Genomic DNA, 15,186 nt, shown 5'->3' on the forward strand with positions numbered 1-15,186 from the left:
ACACACAATCTTGGTGTTTTCTGGAGCAGAGCTGATTGTTAAAGTGTCCTCTTGATAGCCTCTGGCCTGACTCAATTTGTTGTTCTCTCTTACTCACACACACATAGTGTCTCACTAAATGGGATGGAAACAAGAAAAGGGTGAATCTAAGTTGGTAGGTAAAAAAAAAGTAACGTTAGTGTCTGATGTATGTTGTTGAGGGGTATGTGGGGTTTTAGTTAAAGGAACACACCGACTTATTGGGAATTTAGCTTATTCACCGTAACCCCCAGAGTAAGACAAGTCGATACATACCCTTCTCATCTCCGTGCGTGCTGTAACGCTGTCTGACGGTTCCAGCATTAGCTTAGCCTAGCACAGATCCTGCAGGTAACTGGTTCCAACTAGCCTACTGCTCCAAATTGTGACAAAAGTGACAAAATAACGCCAACATGTTCCTATTTACATGTTGTGATTTGTATAGTCTGGCGTGTACAAAAAACAACGTAACATGAGACACAGCCATCTTCTAACAGTAAACAAACCGGGAACTATATTCTCAGACAGGCTTGCTGCGAGCATATCACTCTGCCCAAGTACTATATTCTTCCACCTGAGAATATAGTTCCTGGTTTGTTTACAGTTAGAAGACGGCTGTGTCTCATGTTACGTTGTTTTTTTGTACACGCTGTGACTCTATAAATCACAACATGTAAATAAGAACATGTTGGCGTTATTTTGTCACTTATTCGGAGCAGTAGGATTGCTGGAACCATTCACCTGCATGTTCTGTGCTGGCCTGATGCCGCTGGAGCCGTCAGACAGCATTACAGCACGCACAGAGATGAGAAGGGTATGTATCGACCTGTCTTACTCTGGGGGTTACGGTGAATAAGCTAAATAACCCAGTAAGTCGGTGTGTTCCTTTAAATGAATACATCCACGAAGAATGAATCAAAGCAGAAAAGTATATTCACTGAATGTACAATACTTCATAAGATTAAGGACTAGAAAAATCCTTGAGCTTTTTTCTTACTTTTATAAGGATGAATCAATCACAGTGCTTGGTGAATATCTGTTTCTATGATTTTCATTTAAGGAAATGAATGTGGACACACTGGGGGAAGGTCATCAATGTTCTTCTGCTGTCATACACAGGAGCTTGTGTGTTTGATTGTAATGAGTGATATTTACACAAGTGATTTACGTGCAGTAACATGTGACGGTTGTATAAATGATGTGTTTACAGGCTGCATGTGCAGGAGAGCGATTTTTCAGTGGACGAACTGAGTGACTGCTCTTCTGGATCCATAGAAGTCTGCTGTGATGACCTAACACTAGGTTCGACACACACACACACACACACACACACACACACACACACATCAAATGCCATCAAACATTGATTATATTCACAATTTGTTTTCAGAAGATACACACATCACTTTTCCTTTTGCTGAACAAAATTTACAGTCTAGTTCTGTCTGCCCAGTTAGCATCAGGGCGCCGAGGGCCCTTTTTGGCAGGTATGGATGCCTACTTTCTGGCAGCCAGACACATTTACTCCAACAGTCATAAATGGCGTCAGACTGGACAAGCCAGCGGCCGACTTTTGGGTCTCATTGTGGAATCTGAAAAGACTTAGTGAAGACTAAGGGACAACCATTCTCTGTCTAAATCTATGTCTAACAGGCTCCTACTCTTCAGGCCTCAGGAACCATGTCTGAAGAGAGGTGGTGTAATTTTGTGTGTCTCAGCCTGGGGCTCTGCTGACTACAGTGGTTCCTAGAGAAAGAGATGGAAAAGAAAGATGGGCTCAGGATGTTAGGATGAAGGAAGATGACAGGGTTGATGTGGGTCAGTAATGACATGAAATGGGGCACTTCTCAACTCGCTGCCAGGAAGTATTGTTAAATGCACATTCATTTCAGCTACATCCAAGACCAGTTTGAAGCCCTTCCTCCCATTACACTTGCTCTCTTTCCCTCTCTCATGCCGTTCCTCCTTTCCAGCTTCATTGACCTAAAAAACCACAGTCCCAGCATGACCCCCTCCCCATCCTTTAGAGTAAAGATTTGCTCTGTACCCACAGCTATAGTCATGCTTGGTCGTGGTCAGTGTGAGTCGAGGGATGTGGACGTGCTTCAGAGATATGACTTTAACAGTGGCTCAGTGAATCATTCTTTTTAATGTGGTGTCAGTTGGATAGGAGGGGATCAACTGCCTGGCTTTGAAATGTGCAGTCAAGAGTTTGTTAATACACACTCTTAAGTGCTCATATTATGCTCATTTTCAGGTTCATAATTGTATTTAGAGGTTGTACCAGAATAGGTTTATGTGATTTAATTATCAGAAAACACCATATATTTGTTGTACTGCACATTGCTGCAGCTCCTCTTTTCACCCTGTGTGTTGAGTTCTCTGTTTTAGCTACAGAGTGAAGCATCACACTTCTGTACTATCTTTATTGGGAGTCACACATGCTCAGTAAGTATTACTAGCTAGTCGGTTGCATAGTATGAGGGCGTGCCACGCTACACGTTACAAAGTGAAACATTTTCGTCACGGAAGTAAAGGCTGGACTACAATAGAGCTGTTTGGAGCAGTTTGTGAACAGTGTTTTCTGTTGGAGATGGTAAGTCCCATTGGGGTGGACTTTGGACTTTTTCACTTTGTAAACCTATAACATGCACAAAAAGATATATAACACAATAAAGGAAAGGGGAAAAGCCAAAAAGCATAATATGAACACTTTAAATGGCCAAAATCTTGAGTTTATACATCAAACAGAATATGTACAGTGTAGTCAGAAAGTATCAGGATGTTTTTTATTGTTTGTCAGCAATGGAATTTAAAATAAAACAATGGCAATGGGTTAACAGTGGTGATTTCCAGTTGTCCAGGGTACCCCCATCCATACTGTGTGAACACTGTAGGAATCATAACTCTTTTTATACATGGTCCCCAATTTTAGAAAGAAAGAAAACAGAGAATCAGACTGATAAAATGTGTATTTAGGAAAAGATGGAATCTACTGCTTTGAAATGGAGAAAATTGTGGCACTTTCTCTCCACACCCTCCATGGCTGGTAGTGGACCTCGGGTATCAAATTTGCCCTGGCTTCTACCCTGGCCAGTACAAGGAAAATGTGTCCCTCTTCTTAAACTTCACAACTTTACTGCAAATATCATAGTCAGACATCATATTATATTATATTACCTCACAAACCGTTTTAAACCTTACCTTTTAAGTTCTCTATTCTTTTGATCATGCCTGTCTGTAAGTGTGGCCCCCAGAATAGAGCTGTTTGCAAATAAAAGCATGGTGGACCAGCCCCTGTCTTTAAAGGCCTCCGGCTGTCTTGGGACTATGGTTGTGGCCGTGTAATTGGTCCCTAGAAGGCGTTAGAAACAGAACTAAAATTGTCTTAGACCCTAATCCCCAACAGACTCCTCTGAAGCTGCATTTACATGGAGGGTGGGCTGACACCGTAATGACAGTCATTTAGGGAGCAGAGGAAAGGACAGGAACAGGGAGGAAGGAAAAGATTGGAGGCAAGGAAAAGAGAAAGTGAAAGGGGTGAGAGATAAAAAGAGGAGACTTGATAAGGTCAGTGGCTTGATGGATTTCCTTTTGTGTAAGAAGGAAAGAGTCCAAACAGCAAATGTGTGCACACAAAAGAATAGATTGAATGATGGTTGAATATCTGAAAGCTGAGGGCTCTGAGAACACACAACACAAGGCCACATAATGGCGTGATTTGGTTATGGTTGTCTTTAGTTACTACAGTAAAAGAGTAGTTTTCCACAAATTTAGTGTGTTTTTTTATATGCTAACATTCACTTAGATTGAATCAGATGTTTGTAACATAATCAGCTCTTACATCTTCCATTTGAGCCCCTAATGAAGACCTGAACATTTAATGTGACTGAAGCACCATGTGGTCTTTCAATTAGACCCCAGACCTCCTGACCTTATGGCTCTCTGGAGAGGTGTATTTAAGCATGCGTTCATGTCTGCAGCATGGGTGTGTATGTGTGCTGATGTGACAGTACACAGATGGTGGTTGAAGAATAAATGTCATGTGGACTAGGTATCATTTTTCATCTCCCAGTGAGGGTATGGCCTGAATCCCTACGGACGCTCTCAAAGTACGTCAGCTGTGTCCCTCTCTGTCTCTCTCTGTCTCTCTCTCCCTATCTCTCTCTCTCTCTCTCTCACACACACACACACACACACACACACACACACACACACACACACACACACACACACACACACACACACACACACACACACACACACACACACACTGTACAGACACTTAAAAACATATAGGAGGTCATGGTTGCATCTGGATATCAATGTGAAACACTGCACAGCTTCCCACTGAACATCTCAATCTGTATTCATCCAGACAGGTAACACAAACATTTTACACAAATATACAAAGGTAAGACATTAAAAAGGTTTTCTCATAATTATCAAATTAGATCCTTTATACTGTAAAACAGTGTCATAACCGTTACATTGGTTGCATAGAAAAGTAGTGATTAGTTCATAGGAGATCGCTGTACAAGTGCATTTTAGTTCCTGTTGAAGTAATGGGACCGTATGAGACTGAGATCAGCAGAATGGAACAACAGAGACAAATCTACAGTCATTTAGTTTGTACACAAACATTTAGATGAACAGTGAAAACCATTGTGATGTTAAACTAACCTTCGCAGTAAGACTCTTTACCTCAAGGAAGTCTATTTTTAGATATCCACTGGAGTGTGTCGATAAAAGGTAGAAAATGTCACAACGCCACCAATTTCATTAGACAAATTAGGGAGTGTGTCTCTATTATCTTTAGATTGGGAATGTGCTCACTAAGACTTTCCTTGAAGGTATCCCACACCCACTCTTCATCTGACATTGACATTTACGGGTAGAAAACAATAAGAACTGTACTTTCCAGGTTATTATTTTTGAAATGAAAATGAAAATGGGCATGTGCTCCTTTGAAACAGTCACACAATCTGAAACAGAGATTTCATGATGTGTTTCTCAAGGCGAGCCAAAAATTACATTCAGTGGCCATGAGCCAACATGCACTGTTATCCTGAAATGGATAATGGCCCCCTTATATAATATACACTTGCCAGTTTATTAAGTACACTTGGCTAAAACTGGACTGCAGTCTAATAAACAGTCCAGCAGTAAATCCTTTTTTCATGAAGGTTATAATGTTCAGTTTCTGTTGAAACTGTTTAAGACAGGTGTTGATTCAACTTTATGGTCATTTTGGAGGCTGCAGTGGTGCTGTTGAATTGCATGTAAGTTTATTGTAATGCATTTGATTTGTAGTTTTGGTTGTAAGACTTTCAATCATAAGCACGAGTCGAAGTGGCACACATGACGAATTTGACACTCTTTATTAGGGATTGACGATTCAGCATGTCTATGGTTATCGGAATAGACTTAAAAGATAAGTCTACAGCTTATACAGTGTAAAATAGCACAAGTAGATATTCAGTATATGTTCATCTTGCACGCCAACGTTGTCATGCAGACCCCACTTTGCAGAGCCCTCACGTGGAGTAGTACATTTTGAAAACCCCTTGTGCCATTTACTTTCAGAATAGTAGAAGTCAGAAAATCTTTAGTAATGAAGGCCTGAAATCCGCTTAAAGTTTATAAATTTCATGGTCACCATGCCTTTAATGCCCCTGGACAGTGTAGCGGATAACATTTTGATAACCCTGGCTGCATCTACTCTTAGACAGAGCGTAATCCTCTTTGGCCAATCTAATCAGAGAGACATATGCCAAGTTGGTGTTGGACAGTGATGAGTGGTTTAGTAGCTTTGGAAAGATGATCAGACATAAGCATGGACTGGATTATGTCGTCGCTCATCACCAGGAGTGAGGCAGTAATCACTATTTAGGGTTTAATATCATGCTTTACTCTATATTTGACCCTAACTTTGAACCATCAGGAGTTCTGTAATCCAATGCGGGGACAGCTGAAGTGATGGCCCAGTTTTTTTAATGTTTGGGTTAGGTGGTGAGTTTGATGGGGAAGACATCTCGAGTGTGGGAAAGTGAGTACATGTATATGTACAGTATATATGTGTACATGTACATGAATGCATATAAGCCATACGTGAGCAGACATGCACTCATGGATATACATGTGTGAAGAAAAGTGAGTAAAACTTCACGGAGACGCACATAGAAGCTCCTCCCCCCCCAGGGACATTTCCTTCCTTCGTATGTCTGCATTAGATAGAGCGAGAGATGAAGGAGGAGAGAAAGGAGGGAGAAGGGTGAATTGAGAAACGGGTGAATGAGTGCACACACTCAAGATCCTTTTTGACCTATGTGGTGACTCCTATCCCAGGGAGTCAAGTTATGGAGTCAGTCGTGTGTGTAACCTCTCTGTGGGACCACACACACACACACACACACACACACACACACACACCTATCTGTCAAATTAATAACCCATGGAGAATAAAGCACACACTCATACACATACTTCTTTTAGGCTCAACATTCCTGATGTTAATTGAATCATTCACTCATGTTTTCCTCATAACATATTCTACGTTTTTATTCACATACTACTGTATATCCGACTTTAGCAACAGCAGTTTTATTCTGCTGACCGAAGCACATTTACACAAGTGAACAACACACTCACACAAGCTGATGATATCCATGGCTACTGTATGCACACAACGCTGTAATTAGGCAACCGGCCTCTGCAGCACAGCATTGTAGGATACCCCTGGGAAGTGTACTGAGAATGTCAACATTGAGGGAGAGTCTACAATAGAACGATACCTTTTAAAACACACAAATTCATTCTTCTTCTCCTCTAGCATTCCCCGGATTGCAGTGGATGTTTTTCAGCTCTCGGCTGTGTGTGATTCATGAGGAGTGTGTGACATTTGTTCTGTGGGAGAATGGTGTTTTTGTTGGATTAAGATGTGTGCCGCTGAAATCAGGAAATGTATGAGTGATACAATCACTCTATTACCATTGATAGCCTTTAAGTGGCTGAATTGTCCAAATGCCTAAGCCAGTGACTCATGCTGTGCATCATCAGCACTGAGTAAGACCACCAAAGAGCTGTCATTGTGAAATAACTCCCTCTCTCATTCATACTTACATTTTTGACACAGACTAGGAAGCCACACATTGTTTGTATCAGATTGTCGGTCAGTATTTTGGGTGTAAACAGGACATTCAAAGTCATGGTATTGTGTTGGTGCAGCACCAGAGTGAGTGTCACTGTGAGCCTTTCCCCTGTGTGTCATGGTCTGGTATTCATCTGTGTGTCCTGTGGACCCTATGCGTTAGCATGTTAGCGGACATAAGCAAACGTAGCAGGAGTGGCGAGGCGGTGAGGCAGGATATCCCCTCTCTGTCTTACAAATTTCCTCTGCTCCTCTGGCACACATACAGAGATCCTTCCTCACCCCATCCTCTTTCTCCTCCTCCTCTCACTTTCCTCATTGCTTTGTTTTTTGCATTATAATTTCACATTCTTACATGTTTTTCTCCTTTTCCTCACAAGTAGCATCCAGTAGGCTTCTTTCATGGTGTCTGCTCTATCCTGTTTTGACGCACTCCCCTTCTATTCTCAGTCACACTCACTCTTGTTATTTTCTTCTCACTTCTTGGCCCGTTCACGCTTGTCTCATCTTTAGAACAACTTTTTTCCCTTGTACTTGGGCACAAAAAGGCAAAACAAGACAAACCGAGAGGGAGTTGGTGAAAACAGGGAGTGGGTGAAAATACATGCCATCTGCTTAGTCGAATGGGAATCATTCCTCTTTAAGTTTAAGTTGCTCTGGTACAATTAGTTACATCCAAAGCACCAGTGCTTTCCTCTTCTCTCACAGTACTTTTCCTTTCAAAGATGGAGACCTTCTGTAACTTTGTAAACATGCATATAATGCGCCACACAGTGTCTGTGTTTGTGTGTCCCACTGGCTACTTTGCATTACTGCTCTGTAGAAATATAGTGCCGAATCTGTTCTTAACTGTTTAGAGATGCTAAGGCAAATTTACTCATGCAAAGTACAGAGACACACTGCCTCTGTCTGTCTGTCTGTCTATCTAAAAGTGTATGAAACCGTGTTTGCCCGTCATCGTAGCAAATTTCCCATGGCTCTGGCCACTGTGGCAGCCCACAAGCTTGTCACACACACACACACACACACACACACACACACACACACACACACACACACACACACACACACACACACACACACACACTGTTACTTACAGAATGTGTAAGTTTGCTATGAGATGAATGTGTAGGCTAATATCGAGCACTGGCACTCATCACACTTTGCCAGCTTCTCTGATGTCAGGCCAGATTGCTCAGGTCAGTCAGACACCCTCCACAGACAGCATACTCTGTGTTTGTGGAGAGAGAGAGAGAGAGAGAGAGAGACTTAGCAGAAAGAGAGTGAGAGAATATATGTTTACATCAGCCATATATTAAAGTGATTAGACTGTGGAGCCAGAGAGACGAGTACTGGAACAAACAAGTAGCTGTGTGCTGCCAAGACACACTTTACCTGTGTGTATACGTGCTTTCAGGAGCACTGACGCGTGTCTTTGCCCCACGTCCATTTGTGCGCCACACAGACCTGCCTTGTATGCCGCTACTCTCGTTTGAGTCACCTTAATCCCTCAGCAGGGAGGTATTGGAGCTAATGTACAGCACCTATTAGCCTTAAATTACATCCCTTACCCCCCTACTGGCCTGCTACCAGCCCCCAGAGCCCCCATAACTGTCACCACCCCAGCTCTGGCCTCGATGTGGCATAACCACCTCAACATTGGCCCTTTATTAAAGCTAGCTGCTTCTAATTAATGGCTTTGGCCTTTACACAATAAAACAGCCAATGTAAGTCTGCTACTGAGCTCCTGTATTACACACACTCATTCAATGCCAGATGGATGTTAGGTTGTCGTTGTGAACGTACATTAATGTGGGTCGTTGTCATTTTTGGGCTCAAATGAAAATGAGCTGTTTTTAAAGTACCTATCTAGTATTGAGTGTGGAATGTGAGCAAACAGAACATCACTTGTTTTTGCTCTGGTTTAGTGTCAACTGATTTATGCAAATGTAACAGAAAATGGGCAATAGCTCAACAGCCTGCTTGTTTAAATGCTACTCCTAACAGTTTGAGACCTGATAACATCACAGCTGCAGGCATTGCTGTTTGCATACTGTACATAAGAAAGTGCACTAATGGTATTACATAGAGCACAAACACTCAACCAACTACAAGACCTGTATGCAGACATGATGCATTAAAGTAACAATGGGCTTTAAGTTCATTTCATGCGCTGTCATCATGATTACCTGTAATGGAAATAAAGATAGATCAGAAATGATGACATCATTATATTTCTCTGTTACTGTAATGTCCCTTTCTTATCGGATCTCCACCCAGCTCTGTTTGTTACAAGGAATTACAGGAATAGAACTTGTAGGTATTTGAAGCAAAGGACCCGAGATGAGTGAAAAAAGGGAACGATAAAGAGGATGAAGAAGAGTTACTTGTGTGTCCTGTATTGACTGAGATGGGATATCCAGAGCGATGAGATGACGTAGTGACCGTGCCAGAGCTATCCGAGTCCCTGGACGGGAGCTTTGGCTTCTCTGAGCCTGTCTCATCAATGTGACACACTCGTAGAGACAGACCCACGCACACACACATACTCAGACACATGCAGGGGAGGAAAGACAAAAATATAGTGACACCAACACTCATTCACACACCCACACGTGTGCTTGTTTTAAACAACTGAGGTATCGTGATGGTTGTGCTGAATCTTTACCCTGCAAAACTTAATGGCCTGTGCTTCTATATTAACTGGAAGGGGGGATGGGCGACATACTGTAGGTCCGGAGGAAGGAAGGAAAGGAAGGGAGGAAATGAGAAAAAAGCAATGGAGATGAGGGGAGATGTAATATGATGCAGGTGGGGAGGGGTGTGATGATCATTTGAGGTCTGTTGGCTATTAATTGAAACATAATTAATGACTGACCTATCTGGTTGTGTATTATGGACTGGTAATTGTGGTTCCTGTTCTCTTCTAAGCTGATCCTACAGTCATGGCTGTTTTACAGATAATTTGTATCAGCTTAATCATGGGTGGGCCTCTCGTGATTAGAGCACATAAGAAAATCTGAATATGAATGGAGGAATACAGCAGCTAATGTGATTATGAATGATTGAATGTGCATCTGTGTGTGTAGGGGGTCTTTAATCTGGCTGCAATATTTGGCATCTAGGATTATTTGAGTCACACACAACTGAGCTAATATAATTAATATGTTTTGTTCTTCCTTCCTTCCTCCTCCTTTCTGTATTTATTTATTTTCTTTCTTTCTTCCCTTCATTTCTTCTCTCCTTCCTTCCTTCCTTTCTTTCTTTCTTCCTTTCTTCCTTTCTTCCTTTCTTCCTTCAGTGGTGTTAAGCATAACACAGCATCTGCGGTGCGTGTTTGCGAGAGAGAGATAGAGGATTGGCGGGTGAATTAGCCAGTGGAAGGAGAGAGAGAGAGAGAGAGAGAGAGACAACAAGAAAGAAGGAGGGAAGAATAGAGGAGAAAGAGAGGGAGGGTGAATGAGCCAGCGGGGGTAGAGTGAGCAAACCAGCGAGCGAAGGAGAGGTAGAGGGAGGAGAGAAAGAGGAGGGGGGATGTTGCTGCTGCTGCGACTGTTTCTCCTGTCAGTCGGCTGCTGCTTGCCTGGCAAGCGGGACAGAATACAGAGCGAGAGAAGCAGAGAGAGAGAGAGAGAGAAAGAAGCTGGTCAGTGCTGTGTTTTATTCTAGCAGCGCTATTGTGTCACAGGGAAGTGGATTTAGGCACTGGATACAGGTCTGCAGATCTATGGATTACCAGTAGTGAGTAAGGGTGACTGCTACTGCCACTCTACTAACCCACTCGTCATTTTCAACAGAGGGGTAAACCCACAGTCTCACACGGCGGGGAGTCTCGACCCACTGGAGACAGAGAGGGAAGGCAAACCAGACAAACCTCTTGGGAGTTTTTACCCCTTTCTTTCTGCCATTTTCTCCCTCCATTTCTTTCAGCCTGCATGCGTGTATCTCAGAGTGTGCCACTGATGCTGTTGCTTGGCTCTCTGCAGGAGGGATGCTGGAGGCTAATGTGGCTAACATTAGCATGACTGCCAAGCCCAGAGAGCTGGACTTGAGGTCTGCTGCTGTCTCCTGCCAGGAAACTTCAGCCCAGGCCATGGCCTCTAGGAAGCCCCCAGCCAAGCCCTCTGCTCTGCCCCAGGGACCTTCACGTCCCTCCGGGTCAGAGCTCAAGGTCTACCGGCCCTCCTCTGGATCCATCCCAATCCCAAATCCTTCTGGTCTCCGCAAGCAGCGATCACTTAACAACTTGTGTGTGCTCACTGATGCTGAGAAGAAGCTGCACCTGTACCAATCTGATACGAGTCGGCCTGGCACTGGCACCAACAAGCCAGGCCTGACTAAGACAGGTCAGGCTGGGGGCGGGAGACAACCACTTTCTCGGACCCTTTCAAAGTCAGAACAGTCTCTTTTCCAGGGGAAGCCCAAACCTTTCTGCTCCCCGCCTGTGACTTCTAACGGGAGCAAGCCGAGTCGAATCCCTGCTCCTGGTAAACCACGGGGACCTTATGCTGAGGTCAAGCCCATCAGCAAGGCCTCCGAGGTGGGCCACAGTGTAGACACGGACCCTGCAGACCACCCAACCAAGGCTAACTCCAATGGAGCTGTGAATACTGGGACTAATGGCAAGAAACCAGGCGAGAAGGGGAGATCTGCAGCTCTGGCAGCAGAGGAGAAGAGAGAGAGGAAGGGAATAGAGGGAGAAGATGATAAGAGCTTTCTGAAGGTGGACCCAGAGTTAGTGGTGACAGTTCTGGGAGACCTGGAGCAGCTGCTCTTCAGCCAAATGCTTGGTGAGTCTGCTTTTTTATCCCAATTTTCCATGACACCCCTTAGGACAGGGTACAATTATATCAACAAGTTAACAGTTGATTTGATTCAGTGGACATCGAATACTATCCTCTCCTCTCCTCTCCTCTCCTCTCCTCTCCTCTTTATACCCAAACTGTTTCCTCCAGCTCTGACTGTAGCTCCAGCATCAACAGTGAATTTTAAATGAGTTCAGTGACTATTGCAGCAGAGCATAATGTCAGTGTGTTTTTCTAAGTGATTTCACTTTACAATGGTGAGAGCCCTCGCTCTGTACACGTAGGTGGTGAAAATCCCCATGTTTACATCACTGTAGGCAGCAGTCTAAATGCTTTGTTTTTATGTGTAAATTTGATTTATGTTGTATGTATCGGTGTGAATGTGTGTATGGATGTATACTAGCTCTGTGTGCTCCCATGAAGCAGCTGAAGTAAGCAGTTCCAGAGGGCTGACATTGTTTTGTTGTTGATTCATTAGCTAGCACTCAAGTGTTTTGTCCTCGTCTCATCTGACCCACTGCCACAGTGAGCTAGATATATATTAACCTATCAAATGCCTCCCTACTCCTTCTCTCATTATATTTTATCTCACATGTTCTGTCTCTGCAACCCTTTTGGCAGGGGAGCATATTTTTAAAATGTAAAGCAGTATGCATGTTATAATGTTGAGAACCGCAGCCTCAGCATTTCCTGGCTCATGCCAAAATCAGCCATTCGTTAATAAAGGCCGTGTGAGTGGGACTAGTGGGGTGTGTGTTTTCAGTCGGTAAATAAAACGGCTGCATATTGAGTCAGGCTCCGGTCACAGTGGGCCACATATTTAGCCCTGCACCACTCCCTCACCCCCCTTCAATCCCTCCCTCCCACCTCCCCTCCAGTTCCATTGATCTCCGGGCCACTGACAGATGGTCACTATCCACCCCCCACACACACACACACACACACACACACACACACACACACACCTCTCCCTCCTGTTACCGGGGGCAACGTCTGGGAGGAGGGAGGGGAATCTGAGGGGCGGGGTGGTGGCATGGGCAGGTAGTTAGCGTGCTCCCATTCACACAAACACACACACAGTACTATGAATACACACTGTCACACACATTGGGGGCGAATGTAATGGGACACATAGTATATTCAAAGTTTTAGCTCATGGGGGTGTATTGCGAGAACGATGACTGAGTTTGTGACTAACAGTTCAAACCAGGGTATAAATCTGCACCTAACATCCATTATTCATTCATACACAGACACACACGCGCACACACACACACACACACACGCACACACACACACACACACTTTGTTTTTCTCTCTCTATCTATTGCTCATTCTCTTTTCATCCCTCCCTCTCGGCAGGAGCAGATAGCATCAGAGAGTGAGAGAGATGGGAGAGAATAGTGTAGCAGGTCGTTATATCTGACTTGATGCAAGGAAATCATTTTCCATCATCAAACCTCTCCGTCTTCTCGATTCTCTCCTTAATTCCTCTTTCTCTCTTCTCCAGCTCGACTCCTGCAGCACTGTGACATTGCCCCTGCAGTCCTATATGTGTGTGTTTATGTATTATACATGGTGTGTGTGTAGTGTGTATCTCTGTGTGACCTTGTTCCAGTCCTTGTTGTAATGTTGCTGGCCACACCTACGCCACGCAGCCAGGTAGGGAGGAGGGAGCTGAGGATGGAAAAAAACAGACAAGACAGAAAGAAAGTAGAGGGTAAGAATTGAGATTTATAGGAGAAAATTAATAGGGCTTAGACTTCACTCACAGAGGAAGATAAATGAGAGACGGAGAAAGACCAAGAGAAAGAGAGAGACACTGGAGTGAAATAATGGTAATAGCCAATGACCTAACTCTACCTGGCATCCCAAGTGTTGCTTTGGGTTATTACAGTCTTCCACAACCTGCCAGAGGTTTATCATTGAAACCACAGCAGGTGTGTAGGATAGTTATGTGAATACACTCATATGTGTGTGTGTGTGTGTGTGTGTGTGTGTGTGTGTGTGTGTGTGTGTGTGTGTGTGTGTGTTAGGGGGAGGTTAATTGTAACTTGCCCTGTAGCTTGCTGCTGTGGGCTCATCTTTTATCGTATCTGCTTCTCCATTTCCGATGGGACACGCAGCTAATTGGTTTGTGCTCCGTGTGCTCTGTCATAGGAAGATAGATTATGGATGTTTACTGAATCATTCCCAGTGATCCACTCCCCCCTTCCCATATACAGTCCCACCTTCCCCCCATCTGCTTCCTACATACATGAAATGGTATTATATCATGAAAAATCAACCTCAAATGGACAGTTCAAACCAAATTCAAATACACATATTTTTCCTCCTACTGTACCTGTAGTGCTGTTTATCAATCTAGTTTTCCAGTTTTAGAGATATTGGCCGTAGAGATGTCTGCCTTCTCTCAAATATAATGGAACTAGATGGCTTGTGGTGCTCAAAGCACCAAAACAATACAATTGAAACATTTAACAGCAATGTCTCTGTCCAGAAATCATGACGTGGTTACTCAAGTTAATCCACAGACCTGGTTGTGAACAGCTTCATGTAGGAACTATTTTATTCTACATGAAACTAGCCAGTCTTATATTGAGTGACTGGGTCATGATTTCTGGAAAGAGACATTGCTGTTGAGTTTTCAACTTCAAAGTGTTTTTTGGGGCACCACAAGCCAAGTGCCATCTAGTTCCATTATAATCGAGAGAAGGCAGACATCTCCAACACTGGGCAACTCACACCAAAACAATCTAGACTGATAAATGCCACTATAGGTAAGAGGAAACATTTGTATTTTAAAATGTTGGGGTGAACTGTCCCTTTAACTCTATCATAGCATGTTGTTATGAAAGCTACATGTTAGAAGTTGACTCTGTTAGCTACAGGGAGTAAAATATGGGCCTGTGTGTTGAACATGTTACGTTGTGTGACCGCTAGAACCATGCACTGTGACACTGTCCTTTTGAGATTGGCCAACAATATAGTAGCAAAGATAATCGAGAATGCCACTGAGGTCTAATCGGGATGTATAACCCAAGATCATCAGTTATGCACTAAAAAGGGATAACCGACCTCACACACACACACACACACACACACACACACACACACACAAACACACACACACACAATCAAGGTTAAGCTTATATGTGTATCTTGCGAGGTGGTTTAGGATTAGTTTCAGTATAATCAGTTTTTCTTTAATCG

The 15,186-nt window shown here is 43.5% G+C and overlaps 1 protein-coding gene across 4 annotated transcripts in view; it reads left to right on the plus strand.

Annotated features, from left to right (window-relative positions):
- The window catches only part of LOC114558333 (neuron navigator 1), a 90,832-nt gene that overhangs the window by 8,472 nt on the left and 67,174 nt on the right, over positions 1-15,186 (plus strand). For 3 of the 4 annotated variants that reach the window (XM_028582262.1, XM_028582265.1, XM_028582263.1), the window contains exons 4-5: positions 1,229-1,320; positions 11,155-11,958. In XM_028582262.1, coding sequence (XP_028438063.1) covers positions 1,229-1,320; positions 11,155-11,958 — 896 coding nt within the window. The remainder of the gene's footprint in view (positions 1-1,228; positions 1,321-11,154; positions 11,959-15,186) is intronic. The other variant, XM_028582266.1, reaches the window with a different exon arrangement.

This window comes from Perca flavescens, chromosome 7, assembly GCF_004354835.1.
Source record: "Perca flavescens isolate YP-PL-M2 chromosome 7, PFLA_1.0, whole genome shotgun sequence".
NCBI classification, from domain to species: Eukaryota; Metazoa; Chordata; class Actinopteri; order Perciformes; family Percidae; genus Perca; species Perca flavescens.